This window comes from Acinonyx jubatus, chromosome X, assembly GCF_027475565.1.
Source record: "Acinonyx jubatus isolate Ajub_Pintada_27869175 chromosome X, VMU_Ajub_asm_v1.0, whole genome shotgun sequence".
NCBI lineage: Eukaryota > Metazoa > Chordata > Mammalia > Carnivora > Felidae > Acinonyx > Acinonyx jubatus.
The window spans coordinates 111,909,826-111,923,603 of record NC_069389.1 but is presented as its reverse complement, the minus strand read 5'-3'; the positions used below and the strand labels follow the sequence as shown (position 1 = coordinate 111,923,603).

Below are 13,778 nucleotides of genomic sequence, written 5' to 3'. Positions count from 1 at the left end.
AATTCGGATCAGGAAAAAAGCCCCAAGGAATTTTCTTTTAACTGGAAAAATCTAGATGATACAGGAATAATACCACTTGGATTAATTTAAAGAGAGAATTCAAACTTGGCTGGCTAACAGAGCAAAAAAAAAAAGGAAGATTGGAATGCTATATTTGTGCCAGTGCTGCTGCCGTGAAAGGCTTTGAAAAATAATTAGAAAGCAACTACTGCTGAAGTTCGTCTCTTTCTCCCTTACATAATGAAAACCTTAATCTTGTGCTTACGCTTGGTCCTGTCAGCCCATCATTTTAACTATTTAAGCATCAATTACCAAAAAGGAGGATAAAATTGTGGGTTTCCAAAAAGCCAGATGTTATAAATAGAAGAGATAAAAATTGAGATAAAATGCAAGTGCTCAAAACGGTTTATTTTGCCCGGAAAGTTTATTTCCTGGCTTATTTTTTTCCCCATTATTTATGAAAGTATGCTAATACTTTTTTTGCTTCTATTCTACTTTAACCTAGTATTATAAACTCCACGGTTTTTTTTTAAACTTAGAAAATGTGTTCAGTAGTATCTAAAAATATTCACGGTGTGTGGAAAGAAATTTCATTTATGCTTTTGAACATTATAGACTTACTATGTCTCCTCATTAACTCTTAACATTATTATTTTCCCTGACCGTCTATATTGTCTGACTCAATATGCATTGTATAACAGTGCATTTTACTTCAATCCAGTATATTCATAGTAAATTTTCCTTTTCAAGGAAAAGTTTTGTTACATCCCTATTAATTTAGGTTCCTCCCAAGTATTGTGTGTGCGCGCGCGCACGTGTGTGTGTGTGTGTGTGTGTGTGTGTGTGTGTAATAAGTGGTCAGTATATTCTTATTTCTACCTTGGACATCTGATACTGTTTCAGTGTCTTTAAAAGTACTTGTTCATTTCCCACTCTTTCCGTACTGCCGCTTTTGTAAATTAGCTGACATTTGACCAGAAGTCTTACAAAACGTGCTTTGCTATGGGTATGAAAACAGGCCTGCCTGAGAGCTTCACTCAAAACTAATCCCACTGAAGAAGGTAAAACTGCCTATGTGTGTGTCCTTGTCTTTAGGTGGATTATATATTTACAGACAAGACTGGAACGCTCACGGAAAACAGCATGGAATTCATCGAGTGCTGCATAGACGGCCACAAGTATAAAGGCGTAGCTCCGGAGACTGATGGACTCTCTCAAACTGACGGGCCCTTAACGTATTTTGACAAAGCAGATAAGGTGGCGTTCTCTGCGTTGTCACTTTAGCGTGCAAAGTCAATCTAAGTGTTGTTTTGTTGTTTTGACTGCAACTTTCTTGTTTCACTAACGCTCCCGGAAGTTGCAAGCCAGGAGCATTTATAAACAGAATTGTGGAAATGGCAGTTGGGGAGAAGTTTCCCTTGTCCGTCTGTCCGGGCAGAATCCTTTGTGCTTTGTCTTTAAAAATATGAGCTGCTCCAAGGATAATGTCTTGTCAAATCGTTCAAGTCCCAGGAGCGTCGAGACATTAAATGAACCCAAGTCTCCCTGCACCTGAGCTGTTGCCAGATTGTGAATTCGATGGCGAATGAGCTCTTTGAGGCCATAAAGAATCCGCCGATTTAGCATTAGGTGGCACGGTGGTAGCCTGAAGGAGTTAACGCAGCCCCTGGGGTATTTTCCTTGAGAACCGGGGATGCTGTTAGGTACAAGGGAGGACAGCCAGCTCATTTGAGTATTAGAGATTTAGAGCTTTCAGTTTGCTGGAGGTGGTAACATTTTCTCACATCGGTACCTTTTCTCTGTTCACCGACTACCAAGTGATCCAAGGGAAGATCATAGAGTCGTTTTTCTGTTCCTGATCCACAGAACCGAGAAGAACTCTTTCTGCGTGCCTTGTGTTTATGTCATACTGTAGAAGTTAAAACAAGTGATGCTGTGGATGGGCCTCCCGAATCAGCGGAATTGACGTATATGTCCTCTTCGCCAGATGAAATCGCTTTGGTGAAAGGAGCGAAAAAGTAAGCGTTTCTGTTACGCTAGACCTAGACCAGTAAGTTCTAGAGATCGAGAGATCTGCTGCCCAGCACTGTACGTGTGGCTGACGACACAGTACTCCGCACTTCAGAATCTGTTAAGAGGGGAGGTCCGCTAAGGGTCGTGGACCACAGACAACACAACACCAGTGGGTCACAAGGCGATTTTGAGACGTGTCGGATATGCCTCTTAGCCTGCTTGTGGCGATGATACTGTGGCTATTTTCGTGCGTTCGGACTTCTCAGGTTGCACGTGTTAAGTACGTATTGTGCTTTGCGTATCGGTCAGACCTCCATAAAGCTGGTTTAAAAACCCCGACATAAGTTGTAGAGAGATACATTAGCATTTTTGAAGACCAAGAAAAAAGAGTAAGCACTTCTTATACTGCTCCGGAGAAAGCGAAATCACGGGAGGACCGGAGTGGTTTTTCCTGTTTGCTTCAATCACCTTATCTTATAAATATTCTTTACCAAAAACCCGAACTGCTTTATCTGAACGTGTGTGAAAAATTCCCAAACCTAGCCAATTAAGACCAGAAAGGAAATAGCGATGCCTAGCTGTAACTTCCATGACTATTTATGCATGCCGGCCAGAAGTCCAAATGTTCATATTATATTCTGCGAATTACATAACAGTGGCCACTTTCTGTACCACACATGTTATTTCTGAAGTGTCCGCAGCAATTTTGACGTCACTCTGTAACTGACAGCCCCGTTTTACCCTTGAGGCCTGAGATCATTAAGTGGTTAAAAGGTCACCCGATGTGTTAGCTACAGAATTGGAATTACAAATTGCCTCTTCCTTTGGTTATAATTCATGACTGGGCTTTGACTTCCTCGGTGTTTTCATCTCAGCTGGTACAGAGAAGTATGGTTATGGACTGAGATTTTTCACATGAAAGAAAAGAAAATACTAAACAAGTATGAGTAACCCCAGCGCAAGGGACAATTAATCGCTCTTTAGAGATACACAGAGGTCTCTTTGTGTGTTTTGACAGGTACGGGTTCACGTTTGTAGGAATTCGGAATGGCCATATGAGAGTAGAGAACCAAAGAAAAGAAATAGAAGTGTAAGTAGCCCTGCGTGTTCGATGTTTATCACTTCTTAACCCCACGGTCCCCCGTGCGACAAAGGAATCTTACTCGATGAAGGCATAAGATGCCGCTGTCCCAGCTCGGAGTTTTATGTAAGTGTAGTTGGAAAGAAGACATTTCTCATAGGATGCTAGAAACTGGGACTTGAGGTGGAAATTATCCCCATTTGGCTCACATATGGGTCCAGTAGCCTGAATGAGAGTCTGCCTGGACTTTGTTTCTGAAATTTAGATGCCAATTTTAGGCCTCCAACACATGCTGTAAGAAATATCCATGAACATGTAGGAAACCTGCTTTCCGGAACCCAGCCACTCTGGGGTGGCAGGCCAGCCAATCATGGCAGCTTTGATGTCAAAAACTTTGTCTCCTTCTAGGCGCTCAAGTGTGAGCCCCGGGGCGGGTACCCCGAGGCAGCAGTGTTGCTTTGTTTCTTCTTGTCTACAGAGATCCCAGTGAACAAAACCACCTTGGCTTAATAGCAGATTTTAATAAGGTTCTGTGATTAATCTGAATTCCTGCTTCTGAATTTGAAATGTAATTAGCTTACGTGATTTCCATTCTGGCCCCTAGCATCTCGTGAGACCCATCTCGGAAACCTGTAGTAGTATGTACGGATGTGTTTGGGGAATGTGCCTCGTGGGGAAGTGATGCGTAGAAGCCGGAGGAAGGTGCTTTGGCCTGACTGCCAGGAGCCCGGAGTCATTATTAGAGTCCAGATTCTATTAGAGTCCAGTCATTATTAGAGTCAGAGAGGGAGCCAGTTCAGAGCAGTGCCCCTATCTGGTCCACACCGAATAATACGCTACGTGTAGGTGTCCCGTTCATACACCCCATCCCAGAACCAGTGACCCGCTCGCTCCCATCAGGAAACAGCCTTCATAGTAACTATTGGTAGGTGAAATACTTACATCCAAGTTGTTTCTCTTCAAAAAATATTTCCCCATGTTTTTGCAGGTAAGTCTTATTTTTACTTTTCTGCATTCTCTCATCTCATTAATAGCACAGATCTGATCGTGTCCCTGTACTGTTTTAAACCCTTCAGTGGATTCCTGGCACTCTTAGGATCAAATTCCAAATCTCCGAAATGGCCCACAGTGTTCTCATTTCCCAGCCCTTGCTCACCCCTCTTTCTGTTCCCCTATCGACTAGATTTCAAGCTTTAGTGAACTCCTTCATGTCCCCCTACCCCTTTGCACATGCCCTTTCCTCTACTCCGAATGCCATGACACCCTACCTTCATCATGTCACTCCTGCAGAACACAGCCCAGGCACTGCCTCTTCCAGGAAGCCTTCCTGCAGATGTCTTCCTTCTGTGCTTTCCCGTCTCCCCTGTGACTCCCTTCACTACATCATATGGCAGGTGGAGAGGTAATCATCTCATGACCCCTCTGCTTCCTTTCTCATACGGTGAGCCTCTCGAGGGAAGAGACTCAGGCAGATTCTTGTCTGTTTTCCAGTCCCTCACATTGTGCTCGACACACAGGAGGCACCCATAGATGATTAAGATAATTGGCAGAGCGGGACTGTTCCTAGACCCCTCCAGAAATGGCTTGGTCGGGCAACTCTTTGCGCCCCATTCCTACATGGTCGCTCGCTCCTTACCATTGTAAGTCACGTAACGAGAGGATACAGATATCCCTTAACAAACACCTGTAGCCTCTGACCCCATGTTCTAAGCGCAGAAAAATTTCAAAGACAAAATGGAAAACACCAGCTGTGCACCCAACCAGCAGCCCTTACCAAAAGGGGAAAGTCTATTCAAGACGTTCCTGTTGTGTTTTATTTTCCCCATGTGATCTAGGTGTTTTCTTTTTCTCATTTGTCTTCTCATAAAGGTACGAACTCCTTCATACCTTAAACTTCGATTCTGTCCGCCGTCGTATGAGTGTAATTGTGAAAACTCAAGCAGGTACACATTTTAAAGACTTGGCTTTTTCTCTTTTGCCGTTCGTAGCGTTGTATGTTGAATGAGGTGTTTCAAGAAAGGAAAACATTTTACATAGTATGTGATTGCCTAAACTCCTGCAAAGCAGGAATTTCTGTATATGCCTTAATGTATTTATTTTTATAATGTTTATTTTTGGGAGAGAGACAGAGCTCGAGTGGGGGGGAGGGGGAGGCAGAGAGAGGGAGGGAGACCCAGAATCCGAAGCAGGCTCCAGGCTCTGAGCTGGCAGCCCCAGACCCGGGGCTCGAACCCGTGAACCGCGAGATCATGACCTGAGCCAAAGTCAGACGCTTAACTGACTGAGCCATCCGGGCGCCCCATTAGCAGTAGAATTCTTGAGTGTAGAGAGTTGTTGGCTCTCCCTGCCTGATCTTCCTCATTTCCCACTGCTTCATACTTCCTGGGAACAGGCAGGCTAGGGATGACCCAGGTCCAGGCTGCTGGGAAAGGGTCTTGTGGCTTCACTGTAGCTCACTGGGCTCTCTGACAGAGTGCGGAGGCTTGCCCTTTTTGCTTTGGAACCGGTACCATCATCCCAGGAGTCCCCATGTCTTCTGCAGGAGCCATGGTGGCCGAGATCCCTTCTGCTCCGGTTGAACGAGAGCCATGGAGGAGCACTCCTGCCTCATTTGCGGGCCCTCAGATGCATGCGTGCGTGCGTGCGTGCGTGCGAGAGAGAGAGAGAGAGAGACTGTGTCTGTCTGTCTCTGGGTAGTTTTTCAAATTTCCCTTGATTGTATCCTAGTAATTTACTTTTCGGTGTTAAATCTGCCCCACATCCCTTGGTGGGAGAATGGGAAGATAGAGACAGACCCTTGAGGGAACATTTCCCACTTTATTCATACTTTGTGGTGTGACTGCCAGGTCATGAAATCGATTTCATTATGCGAGTGCAGGATCTGCTCTGTGAATTTTAAACCCACTGTGGATGTGCGAGGGGAAATGTTTTTAAAAGCCGCTGAACGTTTGAAATACTTGGTATCCTTACCGGTAATATATACGTGCACGCATGCGTTCTACCGCAGATGGCGTGGTGGCCGGGGGGAGTGGTCTGCCAAGGGTCTAGACCTCAGAGCTGCACTTCTTTTGAACTTGTTGAACTCAGCACTTTGCCTTATAAGGGTGAAGTGTCTTTCTTAATGCTCACCCTTGCCTACCTTGCCGGATGCATGGGTGATCTCAAGCCGCACTTGTACTCGCACTCTACAGGGCTGTTTTCCAGTTTCCATTAAAAAAGGTCAAGCCACCGTTTTTAATTTTTTTTAACGTTTATTTATTTTTGAGGGGGGGGGGGTGGGCAGAGAGAGAGAGACAGAATCCGAAACCGGATCCAGGCTCCGAGCTGTCAGCACAGAGCCCGACGTGGGGCTGAAACCCACGAACCGCGAGATCATGACCTGAGCCGAAGTCAGACGCTCAACCGACTGAGCCACCCAGGCTCCCCCAGCCACCGTTTTTAAATCAACCTCTAGTGTATTCTAAGTGATTTTATCTTATTTGCACTTGGATTTAGCCCTTGACACCTGTAGAGGCCGTCCGTGTGTGCACTTTAGACGAGGCTTGACCACGTTGTCAAAGAGAATTCAGAAGCAGCTTCTTGACACGAGCACGCTCTTCCATGATTCACTGAAAGGAAGTATATTTTAACAGAGCTACTTGCGTACTCGGAGTTATTATTTGTGTACATATTAGTCTTAAGAGGTAGTGGGCAGGGGCGCCTGGGTGGCGCAGTCGGTTAAGCGTCCGACTTCAGCCAGGTCACGATCGCGCGGTCCGTGAGTTCGAGCCCCGCGTCAGGCTCTGGGCTGATGGCTCGGAGCCTGGAGCCTGTTTCCGATTCTGTGTCTCCCTCTCTCTCTGCCCCTCCCCCGTTCATGCTCTGTCTCTCTCTGTCCCAAAAATAAATAAACGTTGAAAAAAAAATTTTTTTTTAAAAAAGAGGTAGTGGGCATTGTCCTGAGAGGTTAGAGGTCAAGATGTCTCGTTCCATTGGGGTGAGCCTTGCTGGGCAGACCCGGGGTCCACCGTAGCTGGGTGGGAGGGGCCGCCATGAAGGTATCTGTTCTTCAAATCCCAGTACCCACCAGTCTGACCATTCTAAGTTGAGTATTTTGGTGTTTTATTTTAGGAGACATACTTCTCTTTTGTAAAGGAGCAGACTCTGCGGTTTTCCCCAGGGTGCAAAATCATGAAATTGAGTTAACTAAAGCCCATGTGGAACGTAATGCTATGGTGAGCCTACACTCCCCCACAAGTGCTGGAGATGGCTATTTTGTGGGATTGCCGCTTACATGTTTAAATGAATTTTAGCATGTTTATGGTCTATTTTTACATTTGGGGATTTAGTAATACTATTTTCCTTATTTTAATGGAAAACATTATCCTGGAGCAAGTATCCGTTCAGAATATGTAGACTGGAAGTCTTCTCGAGAATTTTTGGTTTGTGTTCTGCGCCCCCCCCCCTTTTTTTTTTAACCCCGAGAGCTATTGTTTTGTTGTTCTGAACCTAATTTGAATGTTACCATTTTAGTTGCAATCTGTTAGTGTATGCGTTTTGCTAAAAATATATCAAAATTTCTCTTTTGTACAGTGAAGCAAGAGTATTTAAAGAGGGTGTGGGGGTTTTTCCAATTATTTGGAAATAATTTGGGAAATAACTTCGCTTCTAGGACGGGTATCGGACACTTTGTGTAGCCTTCAAAGAAATCGCTCCAGATGATTATGAAAGAATTAACAGACAGCTCATTGAGGCGAAGATGGCCTTACAAGACAGAGAAGAAAAAATGGAAAAGGTTTTTGATGATATTGAGACAAATATGAATTTAATTGGAGCCACTGCAGTGGAAGACAAGTAACTACACAGTGATATTCCTGTTATTTTAATGACCGGTCATTTAGGGTGGTATCTGTCCACATTGGTAATTTATCCTCAAATTTTGAAATGTTTTATTCAGGTCTGTTGATATACCAGATTTTGAATTGTTTGTGGGAATAGGTTTGTTTGGAGAGGGAGGGAAGAAGGGGGGGAGAAAGAGAGAGAGAAAGAGAGACAGAGAACATGAGTGGGGGATGCGTGGCCGGTGGGGGGCGGGATGGCAGAGGATACGAAGCGAAGCAGACCCTGCGCTGACAGCAGAGAGCTTGATCCAGACACGGGGCTCGAACTCATGAACCGTGAGATCATGGCCTGAGCCGAAGTCGACGCTAAACTGGCTGAGCCACCCAGGCATGCTGGTGATGATTTTTGTTAAGTATTTATGGCTTAGAAGAATGAATCCATCATCTCTGAGATCTGAATGTTTGCAAAGCCATCCATTTATTTATGCAAATATTTATAAAATAGTCTTGAGATGTCTAGAGAGCTTTGTGCTCGAGGCATCATTTGAGCTCGTGCCTGATAGAATTGGTAAGACTCTGACGGACAGAAATGAGCAGAAAGGAAATTCAAGTTAGAGCAAACAACATAGGAGCTCAGTCGAACCTGGTTTAACAGGCTAGAGCGTGTTTTTGCATACTTTCAAATAATTTGCTTTAACTCTACAGGCTGAGCTCCACTAGACATGATTGTAGGGCTCCGGCATTGATCTGTCTGAAAGAATAAGTTTTAGACTCTTAATATTTTAGGAGTTCTTCAGAAATTATAAATGCAAATTATGAGACTGAACCAAACAAAAATTTACACATGCATATGTATGTTTCAGCCACACTGGAAGATACTGAAATTTTAATGGGATTCATTTAGTCTAATTTCTTTGTTATTCTCTGGCCAAAGGCAACTCAAAGAAAGTATTCTTCTGTCCTTACCTTCCAGATTTATGCTTAAATTGTCTTTCTGGATGGTCGGCTTTGCTATTCTTAGAGCTCCTCAGCAATGGGGATTGGTTAACTTGCTTCAATCTCTCGTAGAATGTGTTTGGCCTTTTCTGTTTTAAACCATGTTAACTATTTGTTTTGGTGAGACATGAAATATAATGGAATACGTGAAAGTGGCAGTGAATAAGAATGTTTGGTGAGTTTATGAACATTTTAGCTAAGAGTGATGATTCTCAATTCTGCCATCGGATACCAGCTCCCTAAAGAGATGTCGTGAACTCTTTCAAACCTCACTGTTGGAAATTCATTTTAGTAAGTAAAACTATGCCAGATATATCAGAAAGAGTAGAAGATATATAAGAAAACCAACCGACAACATGTCAGGACTCCAGAATTGCTGTGAATTGTAAAGAGATTCTCTTTAGCAAGGCTTCTTGCAGAATCTGTGTCCAGTATTTTTGAGGATAACAAGGTTGCCTTTGTATTCCCAGGCTACAAGATCAAGCAGCCGAGACCATTGAAGCTCTGCATGCAGCAGGTCTGAAAGTCTGGGTGCTTACTGGGGACAAGATGGAGACGGCCAAATCCACCTGCTATGCGTGCCGCCTTTTCCAAACCAGCACTGAGCTCTTGGAACTGACTACAAAAACCATCGAAGAAAGTGAAAGGAAGGAGGATCGATTACATGAATTGTTGATAGAATATCGGAAGAAGTTGCTGCATGATTTTCCTAAAAGTACTAGAAGCCTTAAAAAGTAAGGAACTGCGTCAGTTTCTTATATTTAGGCGTTAGCGTAAGTGTAAGGCACAGCCGTTTGTGCAGAAGGCTCCATCTTCTATGATTTATCATTCTTTGTTTGCAGGTGTTTTATCCTTATATGTTAAAACCTTCCCTGAGAACTTGGCTAATGGCCCATTTGAGATCATGGCATCTTCTGCCTCTCTTTTAATTTAATAGAAAATCCTGTATTTCTCAAGCTTTAGGAAAGTGGTTCCGTTTCTTAATGTTTAGGGTCTGGGTAGTTAGCCCTCAGCACTCATAAGAAAAAATACTCCTTCTCATGGTCTCTTAAATTAGATGCAATGAAACCAGCCTCTAGAACATTTTCTATGCAATTTGAGGTCCTAGAGCCATTTTCTGTGTGGATTTTCGTGCCCCAGAACTCCGAAGGAAGCCAGATACCTGCTAATAACATGGCCACTTCACCTCTGCTTTCAACTAGCTGCTTAGGAAGAACTTGTAGAACTTACGGGTCTCCAGGAAAGCCACTGATGCATAGTAATTCAGTGCCCAGAGGGACGCCTGGGTGACTCAGTCGGGTAAGCGTCCGACTCTTGATTTGGCTCAGATCATGATTTTACGGTTTGTGAGTTCGAGCCCCGCATTGGGCTCTGTGCTGACGGTGTGGAACCTGCTTGGGATTTGTTCTCTCTTCCTGTCTGTCTCTGCCTCTCTCTGTCTCTCTTTCAAAATAAATAAATAAACTTTTACAAAGGTAATAATTCGTAAGGGGCCTGGGTGGCTCAGTCAGTTAAGCATCCGACTTCAGCTCAGGTCATGATCTCCTGGTCCGTGAGTTCGAGCCCTGTGTCAGGCTCTTTTGCTGACAGCCCAGAGGCTGGATCCTGCTTCGGATTCCGTGTCTCCCTCTCTCTCTTTGCCCCTCCCCGCTTGCCCTCTCTCCTTCTCTCTCTCTCTCTCTCTCTCTCTCAAAATAAATAAAACATTTACAGAGAGAGGCTCAGAGAGATGCGGTAACTTACTCAAGATCACATAGCCAACACGGGGTGGAGCAAGTCTAGCCAAAGAGCCTAGGCTGTTTTAACAACTGTGCTGTGTCTGGATCCCCATCTCTGGCGTTTAAACCAGCTTTCAAAGTGATCTCCCCGTATTCATGAGTCTGTGGCCAATTCTAAACCAGCTGTTGTTCTTCTGGTACTTGGGCATCAGTGAGAGTAAACGTGTTTTTATTAATTGCCTGTCATAAATGTTTCCTTCCTTTAGCCAAGTGGTACTTATAAAGACAGTCCAAATTACATTTTCCTTGTCCATTTGTCTTAGTCTGCTCCGGCTAACGTAACAGAACAGCATAGACCAGGTAGCTTAAACAGTAGAAACTGATTTCTCCTATTTCTGGGGTCTGGAAGCGTGAGGTCATGCTGTGCCGGCATGGCCGAGTTCTGGTGAGGTCCCTCTCTGGCGACCTTCCGCGGTATCCTTAACACGCCGCAGAAGGATGAAGTGCTGATGTCTCTTCTTACGAGGGCGACGATCTCCTCATAAGGGCTCCACCGTCATGACTTCATCAAAGCTAGTCACCTCCCAAAGGTCCCAGTTCCACATGCCGTCACATCGGGGGTCAGAGCTTCAACATAGGACTTGCCGTGTGGTGGTTGGGGGCGTGGGGCGTAATTCAGTCCGTGGCACCATTCCGCGGCTCTGGGGCACTTTTGGCAAAGCCAGGGCTTATGAAACATCTCAGAACATTCCCACTTGCGGTTCATGTTCTCGGAGCTGGGCACAGACCTCCCTCGAGTTACAGAAGCATCGGACCCAGGATCACTTTCGCCAGCTTCTGCCTCTTTGTCGTTGTCCCCTTCCGCTTCAGATCAGCCACCAAGCCTCATTCAGGTTTCCATTCTCACTGTGAGTGCTGCACATCAAATTCCTAGCAACCCATGCCTGGAAGCCCTTAAGTCCCTCTGCCAGACAAGTGGTTCTCTGTTACCCGCAGAATGAGGTCGCAGCAGAGGCCTCAAGTGACCTTTTCAACTCGCTTTCCTAATGCACCCCAGCACGCATTTTCTCCCCTCACCTCATTCTGCCCCGTCTTTGTACGACGCTGTTCTTTCCCGTCATTTATTGTCCCAGCCTCTGGATTAGTGGCCTTTCAGTGTCGTTTGCGTCTATTCCGTCACGTAGACTTCTGTCCCCTTAAGGAGGTTTTTCTCTTCTCCAAGGAAAGATGGGTTAATAATTCTCTCCATTCTTCTTATATGTCCTGCTTGCAGTTGATGTTTACAAATATTGCTTGATGGATTACCGAGCCACTGTTTGTTGCACATTAAGTCAGCTCTGTGAGTAGGGAAGCAAAGGCGAACACATGATTGGTATCTCTTTAATTAGTGAATAAAACACACTTCTAAAATTACGAAGCAGAACGTGGACGAGTACAAAAGACACTGTAGTACTGCGAGAAATACAGAATCTCCTGGCCCACCCCTACCCTAGTGAGTCAGAACGTAGCCTTTAAGAAAACTCCCAGGAATTTTACCAAGAGTCCCTTAAACGGTAACCTTCCGAACACGTACAATTCGACAGACGAATCCATAGCGATGAGATCCTGCAGTACTTCCCAAATGGCATCCAAGGTTCCCTTGATTCATCACTGGTTTTTTTTCTTGATTACAAAAAAATGAAATGTTAATTGGGAGAATTTTCGCAGTTGTAAGTGTCCCCCCATATGGTTTTCTTAAGTACTTGGCACCTGTTCCATTTGTCTTTCCTGGCACCTAATATCTCTTAGTCGTCCCGGCTGTGCGTGAGAATCACCTACAGAGCTTTCTGGAACATCTACCTTTGAATAACCAAGCACTGCCCAAGACTTCCATTTGTCTGGGAATAGACCTCAGGCATGCGCAATTTTTTAAAGCTGACCAGATGATTCCAACGGGAAGGCTGTGGTTAAGAACCACTAATCCAGTATAAAATGATACTTCTTTAAGGAACGTCTGTCATTACATCAGCACATCACCATGGTATTTTTTTATGAACACTGCGTCTTTTAGGTTCTCCATCATTTTTGAGAAGCCAGGTCCGTCGACGAGGCTTTGTCATTCAGGAAGAGAGGTCTTCCGTGGTTTCTGTGCCCAAAGCCATTTTGTCTTTTCCCTGTATTATCAACAAGTTTTCAGATTGACGATTTGTCTTCCTGTCAGAGCTTGACTAACTGATGTGTAATTTCCAAAATTCACCATGAGTTTCTAACACAGAGCCCGCCCGCTAAATGTCCATTATTTTTATACCTTTTACAACTTAATACCTATATGGGCATCTTGAGTCTCCAAAGATGTCACGGAGAACCTCTGTTGTGCCATTATGAGAGACATTTGCCTCTTTACAGGTCCAGGAACCTGATCGGTGGGGACTCTTATGTGGGGCCCTCCCCTTTGTGGTTCTTTAAAAACTCCGGTTCCTGAATAGAAATGCATAAAAGATTCCCTTACAGCCTTGTTTTTTCTTTTCCAGAGCATGGACAGAACATCAGGAATACGGATTAATCATCGATGGCTCCACATTGTCGCTCATACTCAATTCCAGCCAGGACTCCAGCTCTAACAACTACAAAAGCATTTTCTTACAGATCTGTATGAAGTGTACCGCAGTGCTCTGTTGCCGGATGGCCCCGCTGCAGAAAGCCCAGGTACCTGGACACTAGTTCATGTTCCATTCTGGGGGTTTCTGTACACGTACGGGCAAACAGATGTTCGCTTAACTTCTAACTTCTTCCTTCGCAGAGCCCCCTTTCCTTTATCACACCTGCGCAGGCTGCTTCTTTGCGGTCAAATGCGGGAGTCCGCCCGCCAATTTGAATGAACCCGGGCTTCTGGTCCCCTCAAGCCGGCTGTCCAGTTCCTTGCCTTCGAACCTTCTCTAATGAGCGCTTGGCGCCTGCCGCCTGCCGCCTCCATCCCGCCGCTCCCGGCTCCCCTGTCACGTTAGCCCCGTGTGTTCTGTTCTCATCCTATTCCACGGGATGGCCTAGGGGAGAGCGGTGACCTCCTCGCCAGATCCGTCCCGCGGTCTTCTGTGCGCCTCCTCGTTTCCCTGCCGCGGTTCGCACCCTCTGCCGTATCCCCCTTACGACTTCCCTCCCCTGGTTTCTGTC

At 45.1% G+C, this 13,778-nt stretch overlaps 1 protein-coding gene across 17 annotated transcripts in view; it reads left to right on the top strand.

The window, feature by feature from the left end:
• The window catches only part of ATP11C (ATPase phospholipid transporting 11C), a 168,896-nt gene that overhangs the window by 114,169 nt on the left and 40,949 nt on the right, over nucleotides 1-13,778 (top strand). For all 17 annotated transcript variants that reach the window (XR_008289877.1, XR_008289878.1, XM_053201761.1 and 14 more), the window contains 8 exons: nucleotides 1,096-1,257; nucleotides 1,867-2,018; nucleotides 3,032-3,103; nucleotides 4,964-5,037; nucleotides 7,205-7,308; nucleotides 7,746-7,927; nucleotides 9,381-9,644; nucleotides 13,139-13,313. Coding sequence is in view for 15 of the 17 variants with exons in the window: in XM_053201761.1 (XP_053057736.1) it covers nucleotides 1,096-1,257; nucleotides 1,867-2,018; nucleotides 3,032-3,103; nucleotides 4,964-5,037; nucleotides 7,205-7,308; nucleotides 7,746-7,927; nucleotides 9,381-9,644; nucleotides 13,139-13,313 (1,185 nt within the window). In the remaining 2 variants the exon portion in view is untranslated. The remainder of the gene's footprint in view (nucleotides 1-1,095; nucleotides 1,258-1,866; nucleotides 2,019-3,031; nucleotides 3,104-4,963; nucleotides 5,038-7,204; nucleotides 7,309-7,745; nucleotides 7,928-9,380; nucleotides 9,645-13,138; nucleotides 13,314-13,778) is intronic.